Below are 12957 nucleotides of genomic sequence, written 5' to 3' on the forward strand. Positions count from 1 at the left end.
ATTGAAAGAGTAAAAGAACCGCGTTGAGGCCAAATATCTCAGATGAAACTGTTTCATCCCGGAAGACGATAATTACGATGCTCAAAGTTTTGTTAATTGTCCCCAAAAAAATAATGTTTGCGTGCGACTGCGGACGCGGCCACTAGAGGGCGCGGTTCAACACTTTTCTTCTCTTTTTTTCCGTCCCGTCCGTCGGTATCGGACCGCCGAGCCTCTGAAAGGGGGCGCCGCTGCGCTTCTGTTGCGCTCGGACAGTTGTCGTGACCTTTGTTCGACCTTAGTTCTCACAGCGCCCTCTCCTGTCCGATTGGGAACCAGCAGGCGGCGGGGCGTCAGTGTTCTGGTCCGCTTCCTTGGCTCCTTGGCTCCTTGGCTCCTTGGCCGGCCTGCAGGCGCTTACAAGCTCTGTGTTGTCTCTTTGCTGTTTACTGCTATCTTTAACTGTCCGGTCTGTCAAACAGTTTGAAAAAATAAATAAACAAACAAACAAATGAATGCATAAAAAGAATAAATCAAAAGAAACTGTAGCCTGCTTCTACAAAATCTTAAAGCTCTTCTGATTTGCATATATCGTACTGTAATGTTTTATTTAAGATTTTAGTGAGTACAAAAAAAAATGTCTGCATTTAAACAGATTTATGGGAATTAAAATTACAAAGAATATCTGAATTCCTCTGTGTTGTGTCTCATTTTAGAGAGAAGATGCTTACTATATGTGTGTAGATGCATACATTTACCCCCCCCCCCCCCTCCTCCACACACACACACACACACACACACACACACACACACAGATGACACTAAACACACACACTCTTTTGCATGCATGCTCTTCCCACATGAACCTCTTCCAGCAGACAGGATGGATCCTTTCAGGCGGTTGTTTAAGCTTCCTGAGCTGCGATCATAACTCACGGACTCGGGCCCCCGGCTCCACGTCGCAGGTTCCCAGCGCCGCGGCCCGTCCCGCGCCGGGCTTTTGATTTAGGAAGTCTCTCTGCAGCGACGCTGAGAGGAAAGTTCACGCAGCGAGCGACGCCATTGGACGCTCAACGGGGGAAACGTCTCCTCTGGAGGCCGAGAGGCGGGGCTTCATCTTGTGTGTGTCGTAATCGACAACAGAGGCCTCTTCAGCGTGAGAAATCGCGTGTGTGTGTGTGTGTGTGTGTGGTGAGGAAGTCCACTTACACCGAGCGTGTGGTTTGTGGTGACTTTTTAAGTGTAATTTGTGGTGTGTAGAGAATGCAGTTACATCGACCTCTCTGATAATAATAATACTTTAATCTTATGAAGCGCTTTTCTGAGACGAGACAAAACAAAACAGAACATTTTTGGGACAAAAGAATGACCGATGACTGGAAAACAAACCTCTCTCTAGCCCCTTTCCTCTAAAATGTGTGTATCTCTGCAACATTGCATTTGGGGATGATTTATAACCTGCCCATCATGGAATAAGATGACGCCGTCAAAAGAATAAAGGTCCAAGTGAACCGTTTAAATCTTTTATTGGATAGAAATGAAAGCGGTTATGAAACATGAATAATTCTAATAGTCCTTTGGACTTTCTCCTTTTATTAAACAATCTGTTTTTTCCTACGAGTCAGAGAGGCCTCCACACGTTTGTAGGTAACACACACCTGGTCGTCGCGTCCGGCCTCGAGCGGCGCCTCGAGTGACATCATTTGAGGCAGCGGCGGCCGGCGTGATAAAAGTTTGACTTCTGGGGAAGATGTGGAGTTAAGAAGTGAGCTTCAGGGCTGACACCAGATTAATTTCCTCTTTTTTTTATTTTTCATTATTGGGTCTGCAACATTCAGGAGTTCAAATCTAATAATAAATCCCTCGATGACATCACCGGCTCAGTCCAGAGGACATTCATCTCTGCCTGCGTTTAACCTTCTGGCTTTAATAAAAGTGATCAGTAAACAACCTTTACGCCGAAGACACGTTGGCACCGTTCACTCGATTTTTCCATACACCAAAAAAAGCTCGTAGATTATTCATCCCAGGTTCATGAGATCATGACATCAATCTGCACGGCATTGAAATTTAAAAATACATTAAATAATAAAAAAAAGGCCTCGGGCTCTGGTCTCGTCCCCGGATGACGAACGGGTTCACTGGAGGGCTCAACACAAGTTGGACCCGGCGGACACGTCACCGACGGCAGATTCGAAAAGCACCCAGTGACCTCACAGCGCACATTGCCGACGATGTCATGGCCGATGACGTCATAGCCACCGACAATGTCATAGCCGCCGCTGTAGCCGCAGACGTCGTAAGGTCGACGAGGTCGTAGCCGCCGCCGTCGCAGTCGCCGAGGCCGTAACCTACGGTGTCGTAGCCGGCGACATCATAGCTGCCAACGTCATAAGCTCAACGAGGTCGTGGCCGACGAGGTCATAAGGTCGACGAGGTCATAGTCAACGAGATCATGAGGTCATAGCTGACGACGTCATGAGGTCAACGAGGTCCTAGCCGACAATGTCATAAGGTCATTGCCAATGATGTCATAGCCGACGAGGTCATAAGGTCGACGATGTCATAATTTCATAGCCGACGTTCTCCACGACAGACGTTCAGGTCCTTTTTAAAAATGGAAGCTGGGTCAAAGACGCTCGTCTTCTCTTGGACCTCGGAGACGCTCGACGGCGTTCTCCAGGCCGCTCTTTGCAAAATGACAGGAGGCCGGTTAATGAAACAAACATGACGAATAATAACCACGGCAAAGCATTGCCTCATCGCTCCTTCAGACGTTCTCGCTGATCTGACGGGAACATCGACAGGATACGAGACGGGTGGAGAGAGAACGTGACCTGTAAGATAGCCGTTTATTTTATTTAAACCATATGCTGTACATGCTCGCCAAAAAGTTAGCAACCGAGAGAAGAAAAAAACAAACAAAAAGTACAAAAACACAAACCAGAGAGCAGGTTGGGTTAGTTCATTTCCATCCAAAACATGTTTATTGTCCTCCAGACTGAAAGTACCCTGTGCTTCCACTCGTACGTCGCTTTCCTTCAGGGAGCAGAGGAGGCAGACAAAGATCTCACGCGCTCGTTAGACTGAGAGAAATGAACGGAAAGAGCAATACAGGAGTCTCTCCTTCAAGTCACATGATGAGTGATGTTTGCATTCATGAGCAATGGAGAGGAGATTAGTTTCAGGTGGAAGGGAAGCTTGAGGAGGCGGTCTGGTCTTCCTTTTGAAGAGAGAAAGAGAGAGAGAGAGAACCTTGTGAACGAGCAGGTTGTGTTAGAAAAAAAAAAAGGCGTGAAAGCGGTCACGCCGAAGAGACCGCCCGGCCTCCGTGTGGCCGCCGCGCCGCGTGACGCCTCCATGTCGTGTGCACCGGACACGCTGCTCCAAACCAAAAAAAAGTGCCCAAAGTCGATATAAAGCAAGGTCACATGACCCAAAAACAGGTGATGTCACACAAGGAAGGGAGGACGGGGGGGCGGGGAGGAGGGTAGAGACTGGACATAAAGGTCCCTAAACGCACCCGTGTGTGTGTGTCGGTGTGTCTGTGTGTGTGTCTGTGTGTGTCCTTTTCAGTGACTCAGGTGTCCAGGACATGAACAGAAAGACAGAGACCTCCTCTTCTGGTGACTGTGCAGTTTAAAAAATGGCCACGTGGTGATTTTAAGCTCATGCTCAAGTTGTGGTAAACCATCCAAGCACTTCTTTAATTAATAACTTTAATTAATAACTATATAAATACACAGCAGCATCCCCCCCCCCTTCCTACTCCCCCCTCAGCGTGTGTGTGACATGTTTTGTGTCTTTATAACAAAAAAAAACAACAAAAAAAAACGCTTTTCTTGTCCGCTAGAGGAAACGCGGGTTATGTGGACTTGATTATCAACTTTCATAAAGATTTTTCTATAATATATTTATATAGTTAATTTTTTTTCTTCTTCCTCTCTCTGGCACCACGCTCGCCTTCACATTCTCTCGTCTCACAACTTTTATTCAATGTACACAACGTAATAGACACGTGGGGAGGGGCTGAAAATGACAATCGTTGAGAAAAATAATAATAATAATAAAAATAATAAAAACAAAGCCAAAAAGAACTGCAGTCTTTTTTGTCATCCATTGGCAGTTGGACCGACTGTCGGCCGCGATCAACGGTGGTGTGAGGAGGGAGAGAGGGAAGAGGGGGCGGGGCTTGTGTCATCAAAGCGGCGGTGCGGGCGGCTCTTTCTTCGCCGCCGGCGCGGCTTTGGCCGCGGCTTTGGCCGTCCGGGTCGCCGGGGTCATCTCCTTGAGGTTGAGGTTCTCCAGCGCCACGTCCAGGGTCATGACCTCCACGCAGCCCATGGCCTCGAAGTCGGCGAAGTTCCGCGACGGGCCGTGGCGTTCGTCCTCGTCCTCCGAGGAGGAGGCGGCGTCGGCGTCGGCCAGCAGCGTGGACAGCAGCAGCTCCGTCACAAACAGGCTCCGGTCCGCCCACTGGGCCTCGCACGCCTGCCGCTCCGCCTCCGACAGCCGCGGCTCGCTCAGCCTGAAGGAGGGAGGAGGCAGGGAGGAAGGAAGGAGGGAGGAGACAAAACGTTCACACTCATTGTGACCAATGGACTTTAAACCACATTTCCATGAGCAAACATTGTGTGAAATGTGTGTGTAAACAGTAAAAAGTGATCAAATGTAGTATTTAAACTAACAATGAGGATTCAAAGCATACAGTAAACATTAAATGACTCAAATGAATGAGAGACAATAGTTTGATTAAAAGAATAAACATTTATATAGATGCCTGTATGTATGCTGCTGATATTTTGAGCCTCTTTTAAAAGAATACCGTAAAAGTCGGGTTACAATCCGCTGTGACCGTCGGTGGGTGTCAGCCGCTATAGCTAGCTCTAAGTTAGCTCCCTGCTAGCTCTAAGTTAGCTCCCTGCTAGCTCTAAGTTAGCTCCCTGCTAGCTCTAAGTTAGCTCCCTGCTAGCTCTAAGTTAGCTCCCTGCTAGCTCTAAGTTAGCTCCCTGCTAGCTCTAAGTTAGCTCCCTGCTAGCTCTAAGTTAGCTCCCTGCTAGCTCTAAGTTAGCTCCCTGCTAGCTCCAAGTTAGCTCCCTGCTAGCTCCAAGTTAGCTCTGCAAAAGCTCCAAAGGCGGACGCTCACCTGCTGAGTAGAAACTGGGAGCTATGTGCCGTTTGCTGCGTGTGGGACTCAGGCGGGCCCGGGTTGGGACTGGGGTTGTTGGTGTTGTGGTTGGCGCTGGAGTTTGGGTTGGCGCCGGCTGAATTGGTGTTGAGGATGGCGTTGGCCCGGCCGCCACCCCGGGTGGCGTTGCGGGCCGTCTCCAGCTGCTGGCGCGCCGCCTGGGCCTGCTGCCGCTCCAGCTGGAGCTGCATCTGGAGCTGCTGGAGCTGAGAGGCAGAGGGGCCCGAGCTGAGCTGTCCGCCCGCCGAACGCCGCACCCCCGACAACTGGGACAGAAGTTCTGGAAGACGAGGGAGACGAGGGGTCACTTTAGTTTGGATGAAGAGTAGCAGCCCACCAGGCTAGCAGCCCACCAGACAAGAAAGCTAGCAGCCCACCAAACTAGCAGGCTAGCAGCCCACCAGACTAGCAGGCTAGCAGCCCACCAGGCTAGAAGCCCACCAGGCTAGAAGCCCACCAGGCTAGCAGCCCACCAGACAGGAAAGCTAGCAGCCCACCAGACAGGAAAGCTAGCAGCCCACCAGGCTAGAAGCCCACCAAACTAGCAGGCTAGCAGCCTACCAGGCTAGCAGCCCGCCAGACAGGAAAGCTAGCAGCCCACCAGGCTAGCAGCCCACCAAACTAGCAGGCTAGCAGGCTAGCTGCCCACCAGATCCACCAGCTGTAGCTCCCATTAAAACATGATCTTGAAGCGCATCAAGCAAACTGGTAACGGCACAAGATCAAAACAATACAACCTTTTTAAAGTAACCTCATTGTTGTTTATACCTAAAAACTAACATCTGTGAGCCTCTGATCCACAATCAAAAAGCTACAGCAAAAGAACTCAAAAGACTCTCAGCGGGGAGACAATTGGGCTCCGAACCCAAGCAGCCGGGTCGCCGGCCCAGCTGGTCCGGTGCTTCGTTAGCGAGGAGCGCCTGAACAGGAACGCTCATTACGGCGCAGCCGGGGCCGACATTGCGAAAGCCAAGCGTTAAACCGGATTGGGAACAAGATAAACAAGGTCCACACGTTACCGTATTACCCAGACTGCCTTTGGGCCCGCCGCAGGGAACTTATGTGTGTGTGTGAAAAGCCATTTGTTTCCTGACTTGATTTAGTGCTGAGCGCTCGTGTTGTGTGTGTGGTATGTGTGTGGGTGACACTGAATTTAATTGTTTTCTCCCCCACTGTGCCGTCTGACCTACATCAGGTTCTGCAGCTGTGTCCACTGTGTCACTACGCCTTCTCCACATATATGTACGCATGTATGTGTGCGTGCGAGAGGGACTGACCTGCTATGGGGTCCATGGCCTCTCTGCTGTAGTTGGAGCTCTGCGAGGAGCTCTGGCTGGTGGAGAGCCCCCCTGTGGTGCTGCTGGTGAAGTGCATGTTGGACCTGCGGGCCCGCGGCCCCCCCAGCCCACGACCAGGGTGGAACATCCTCCTCACGTGCCGCACGCCACTGGACTCATCGTGGAGCTGGCCGTCAAGGAACCCACCGACAGAAAGCACACACACACACACACACACACACACACACACACACACACACACACACACACACACACACACACACACACACACACACACACACACACACACACACACACACACACACACACACGACACTAAATGCCCCGTCGTTAGTTCCCAGAGCCGATTACGCAACCTGCTCGTTTTTGTCTGGCCAAAAGTGGAATCAACGTTCATTTGAAATGATAAATAAAACTGGTCGAGCGTTAGTTCTACGTTTAAAAATCGGCGAACATATGTATCCATCGGTCGTTTGGATCGTGGTGATGCCAGCGTCCCCGTAAATATTGATCCGGATATGATTAGTAAAGCCTCGCTCTCACACACCAGCATTACACTACTCCTCATGGCTTTCTCCTCTTCTTGTTTTTGGGAGAAAAGATGAGAGCACTAGGCCTCAACTCTTGACTTTCATCCTCTTTGCATCGAACCCGGTGGCAACATGATCAACCGGAGTGACACACACACACACACACACTTAAACGAGAACAACAAGGCAGGAAAGGATTTAATCTCAGTTAGAAGTATAAAACCCCTTCAAGAGGCGCCATTGTCAAAATGTCGTCAAATCCACGCGGCACGCACATGAACGACCAGTTTGCACGCGTAAGAACCTTGGGACATCCGCTCGCCAGCTCACACCGGACCGAAGCGGAAACTGAACTTGTCGTTTCTCAAACGGTGGATACAGCGAGTCAAGTCTGCGGAGGAGGGGACGACGATTTGAAAAAGGATATCAGGTCTCTGGGTGCTCTGTGTTCGAGTGTGAGATGAGCAGCAAAGTCATCCGTCACATGATTGGGGTCGCCGCCCGGCAGCGCTGCACATATGGGGCAGATCTGGAGAAAGAGAGAGAAAGAAAGAGCGAGAGAGAGCACACACGTTAATACCGGTACACTTCACCACACGGTCAACAATTGCAAGTCCTGTGGACCAAACACTGAGGCAAATATCTGCTGCACAAATGAAATATTTACCTATGAGAAGATGGTTAAAAATCTAAGATCATTATTATAATTAGTAATGATTATAAAGTCTGTACATCAATGTCTCTAACAAATGCACTCAAATGTACAAATAGGCGCTCTTCTGCCATCAAAAGGAAAACACTGGGCGTCTATAAATAGAGCTGCACTTCTACCCGACTTCCCTCGCAGTTCAGTTTTACTGTCAAAAGCTGACATCACAACTCGGCTTGGACTGCAAAACAAGGCGACAATGAGGATGTAAAAGTACAACATCGGAGTTAAAAAATCTGCAGTGTCACAAACAGATGGAATTCATTGAATTTGGAGAAGAAGGAGAAAAAAAAGCGCTAGGTCTTGAGATCCGTGCAAAACGTCCAGTGAAGGTTTTCGTAGAAGTGTGTGGCTTCTGTGTGTGTGTCTGTGGTTGTGTAGCGACGGCACCTACTTACCACTTCCGTGGAGGTCTCTGTGTGCTCTGCAGCTACGTGCTCCTGCAGGGAGATCTCCGTGTAGCCCATCCTGCCACAGTAGGGACATGTGAAGGCCTGAGGCTGCTCCACTGAGAAGGCCTCTCCTCCATAGTACAGGTCTGGAGAGAGAGAGAGAGGAGAGAGAGGTTGAAGTCACGTCCAAGCCAATTTGGACAAGATGAATTAACAAGTGTTAAATTCAGACACAACTGTTCATAATAAAACACTCTTGTTTGAACAAGCTGTTAACACAACACTGATTCATTATATTATAAACCACCTGATAAAGTCGTTATGGTGAACGTGTGAGGCCACAGCTGCCTATTTACACATCCAGCAAACATTCAACAGAGCCAACAAGCTTCGTTTGGGTTCACTTCACAAATGAAATGCAGTCTTCACTTTCCTGCCAGCTCGGTTTTTAAAAACTCCACAAATTTCTGAGGCACGCGCGTCGACGAATGCTTCGTTCTGTTCAGCGGCTAATCCGCCGACTGTGTCCGGCTGCAATTTGGTGTTTGGCCGGGTGAGGAAGGAACTGTGTGTGTGTGTGTGTGTGTGTGTGTGCGTGTGCGTGTGTCCGCCGTGATGGGAAAAACAGAACCACAAGCTTAACGTTTAAAAGGCTACAAAAAAAATACAAGAAAAAGAAAATGCTCCTGGATCTGCAGAGTTAATAACTCAATGTAGTTTCATCAACTCCAGCAAGCTCTTTCACATCACGCATGTTCGATAGGAAAACACTGATTTGTGCAGCTTTAAAGAAAGCAGATCGTGCAACACTTTTCCTCGCTTGTCTACAGCGAGAGCTTATTAGTAGCTTCCAACGCAACCGTCCGAGAAAAGTGTTTTCAGCAGCAGTTTCTTTTTTTCATTTCCACCAACAGTTTGTATAACAGCATTCCCGACGTGTGAAACGATGAACATCAACACGTCTCACAGGGCCAACTCATGAAATAAAAGCCAATTTCATCCAACAGCAAAGGAAACGGTCCATTTAATCAAGACCATAGGTTTACTAGATACTAGTGCAATATCAAATTCACCAATTATTAAATCGTGAACAGTTTACCTCAATCCCCATTGCTGCCACAACAAACTGTGTTATTCATGGAGAGATAAACCAGATCAGCAGCCTAAAAACTCCCCAAAAAACCTCTTCAAGCGTTTTGGGTCACATCAATCTCTGCTTTGCCATTTGGGAGCAGCCCAGCCGTCTGAAAACAAAAGCCGGTGGCAGCGAAAGATGACGCAACGCTGGACCAGTTCAACTTATTAAAGCCGCTGTTGGGTGGTTTCCAAAAACTGCCAGTATCAGAAGTTTATCTTTATGATGACACGGCAAGAAAATCTCAGCTTGATCCTTTGTGAATCACTGTATGAACTGTAAAATCCCTGGTATGAAAAACGCCAGATTGTTTGCAAGTGAAGCTATTCATTCTGTTGTTGTTTGCATACTCTGCCACGACAGTCTTGTAACTGGTCTATCGCCAATCGTACCACACACACACACACAAACACACATACTCCGTCTGCAGATGCCGGTAAAGTGGGCACTTATTATTTTTGATAGCTCATTGTTGAGATAACATCTGACTCAGAATCACTCTGATCCTCAAAGTGGTCCATCGTGTCAGTGTCAGTTCATAGATGCGGTCGGTCCGGTTCAGAGATTATTATCTCAGAACCGCGCAGATGCAGCACAAAAGTAAATCCATTTATGTTTAACATCCGTATTTTCTTGCCCGATTGCCAGTGCATCGTCAACATCCGCCCCTCCGAGGTAAAGTGTTACCAAACAGCATGAATCACAGCAACACACATCACAACGCTGACTGACAGACAAGCTCACGTGGCTAAAAACATTCAACCGATCGGCCTGATGTGAACATGGACTCCACTCACCGAAGTCGACTCGGGTTAATATGCACTGCATGGGGTGCTCTGTGGTGTGTCTGGTCGTGGTCGCGCCGCTCTCGTAGCACGACGCGCACAGGTCGTAGTCGTAGCAGATTAAACATTTGTACCGTCGTCCTCTGAAGTTGCCTTTCAAACACGCGTCGCAGCTCACGCCTGAAGGAGGGGAAGAGATGAGACATGACGGAGGAAAAGAGAAGTTACATGTTGTAGATACAAGTCAACTTTGTTTGTGTTGTTCAACACAGCATATATAACAAAACGTGTAAATGTAATAATTCCGGCTCTGAAGGAAAACATTTTTCTCAAACACATGTCGCTCATATAAGATATTTACCATGTACTCTGTTATTATTATGAGGCATTGCATGTAGATGGTTTAACTGGGATGTCAATCAAAACTAATCTGGGAATATGCTTCTTATAGTCAATGAATGTTTTACAATGAAAACACGCTTCACATTTTTACTCAAGTGAAAAACATACCTAATGAAGTCTTATGCAGTAGTATAATTTTAACAGAATAGTAACTTTGCGCTTGCAAAAAAAAGGGCATTACGACTGCGGTCGACAGAACACAAACACCTGCTAAGTATAACGCACTTCGACAAGATAGTCCCGCGACGAATATCGCATCCACACACGGTGATGTTAGGATTTTAATTGAGGGCCGTGACAGAACTCCTATTGTGGCGTTGTGGGAGTGAACTGACTCGCATAATATTCAATATTACAAGTGTTACAGTTTCATTGTCATGGTGGTAAAGGGCACAGGTGAGGTGTGTTGACTGCCTTCTTCCCTCTTTTCTTCTGGATCTTCAATACACATTACTAACTCTACTTCTTCCCGGGAGCCTCTGTGCTTCTTCTCCCCAAGTTGCCATCGACAGTGGCTGTCTGGGGCCGGTCCTGCTGCCTGCCATGGATCATGGCTGTCATATTCATGTAATGTGCTGTAACTGTCGATAGTCATTCTGGTCACATGACATCTATTGCGTTCCCTTTTTTTTCTGATCCGGTGTAAAGTCCCAAGACAGGAATGGTCGTATGTGTACAGATGGTAAAAGGCCGCTGAGGCACAGCGTAATTTTAGGCTACACAAACTAAACTAAACCTGTGTACGTCGGTAACACAATACAGAAGGCGGCTACATGCAAACTTGTATTCAAATGAAGTGCCTTAGGCATTCACAGCCGAGGAAAAGAAAAGATATAACGCTGGAGTAGAAACAGCACACCGGTTGAACGTTGACAAGGTAAAGCAGCAGTGTGTATTATTGCAATGGCAGCATGTACTCCAACATGTTGCTGTTCACCAACTCTGGAAATCCTCTTACTCTGGAGTGACCAACAGACTGAAACATCTGTCCCATTATCCTCTTAATAAAACTACTCTCACACCAGACAGCTCATTCATAAAGCAGCCCTCCTCTACCTATTACTTCGTGTGTGTGTGTGTGTGTGTGTGTGTGTGTGTCACGTGGGGTAAACTGGACCCTCTTCTGCGTCCAGGGTCTTGATTGACTCGGACAGTCGTGGCAGGGTCCGGGTGTATTGTATGACACCGGGCTGTCTCCAGTCCCTCACGTCTCCAGTCAACACCCACCGTGATCCCCCCTAACGTTTACCGGCCACAGACACGCGTGGACGTCGACAACCGGGTTTCACCTTCCGGCGTTAATAAGTTGACAACACGGAGCACGGAGAGAGTAAAGGCCGCTTGGGCCCCGACTAACCTTCGCTGCCGGCGGCACGTTAACTATCTATAACGAATGAGGCGGCTCCCGTTGACCCAGACGCGAAGACAAGCGGCGGGAGACGTCGCCTAGCGAGCTCAACTTTCTTTCTTTTTTTTGAAGCTCAGTCCTTCCTCACGGCCGCCACTAACGTCCACTTGACACCAACGTCGAACCGTTAAGGTTGAGTCGCCGCAAGGACGGGGGGCGGAGAGAGGGGGGTGGTGGAGGTGAGAGTAAAAGAAAAAAAGAGGCCAACTTCCATTCTGAAGGAGGCTAGGACAAGCTAACGTGAACGAGAAGACCTGCCGGGATTGACCGCTCTCATGTGTTCCCTATCCGCGGCACTCCCCCCTCGCTCCCCGGCTCCTCAATGTTAACCCACATAAGCATCACCAGCTAGCTAGGTATGCTAGCTAGCTAGTTATGCTAGTTAGCTAGCTAGCTAGCTTCTTCCGCTTACATGTCACAGCGTTGTTTTGGTCACCTTAACGCCGGCTGCTGTAACGTCACGTTACCTCAAACATACACCTCAACCGCACGGTCCGTTGTGTTTGACACACACACATTTTTGTTGTTGTTGTTGGTGTTGTGTGTTCGTCATTCGTCATACTGCGCCCCCCCACCCTGCACGAAATTACACCCTCAACCTTGCTGCTACCAGCAGCGACCGTTAGCTAGGACGGGCTTCAAAACAAGACGTTGTCGGCTAGCCGAAGCTAGCAGGCGGTGCTATGTCAACGGTTTGTGTTTTCTTAGCTTCAAAATGTCCTTTGCTTGCTCGCGCCGCCCGTGCGTACTTACCTTCATGACGGGACATCCTACGGATACTAGCGCAGCCCCTGGCTCGGGTTCCCTGGCTCGCAAATAATACTATTAGTGAAGAGAAGAGAAGCCGGGGTTGGTTGGCTGTCCCTGGCCTCTTCCCTCATGAAGGATCCGGTCTGGCTCACCACCGCCTCCCCCCCCGCCCCCTCCCGTCCGCCGCCTCCTGCTGTGTCACTGTCCGCTGCACTTCTCCCGCCGAACACACGGGGGCGCTGTTGTCTCATCTTTGGCGCTGAGACGTGTGTATGGGAGGCAGAGAGGTGACTCCCCCGGGGACCTTGAAACGGGTCCCTTTGAATCCAGGTGTATTCATTAAAAGTTAATGTTCCATCCCTGTGAACAGGTGCTTTACAA

General features: G+C 48.9%; 1 protein-coding gene across 1 annotated transcript; it reads right to left on the minus strand.

Annotated features, from left to right (window-relative positions):
- Positions 1–2806: 2806 nt before the first annotated feature.
- Positions 2807–12727, minus strand: LOC137805018 (E3 ubiquitin-protein ligase KCMF1-like). Its single transcript, XM_068604662.1, has 7 exons — positions 12580–12727; positions 10029–10196; positions 8103–8242; positions 7423–7524; positions 6445–6625; positions 5126–5447; positions 2807–4507 (listed from the first exon to the last, which is right to left on the minus strand). The coding sequence occupies exons 1-7, from the start codon at positions 12593–12595 to the stop codon at positions 4180–4182; spliced, it is 1257 nt and encodes a 418-aa protein (XP_068460763.1). The 5' UTR covers positions 12596–12727; the 3' UTR covers positions 2807–4179.
- Between the last annotated feature and the right edge of the window lie 230 nt (positions 12728–12957).

This window comes from Clinocottus analis, unplaced genomic scaffold (assembly GCF_023055335.1).
Source record: "Clinocottus analis isolate CAN_PGR_092001 unplaced genomic scaffold, fCliAna1.0.p SCAF_7, whole genome shotgun sequence".
Lineage (NCBI taxonomy): Eukaryota > Metazoa > Chordata > Actinopteri > Perciformes > Cottidae > Clinocottus > Clinocottus analis.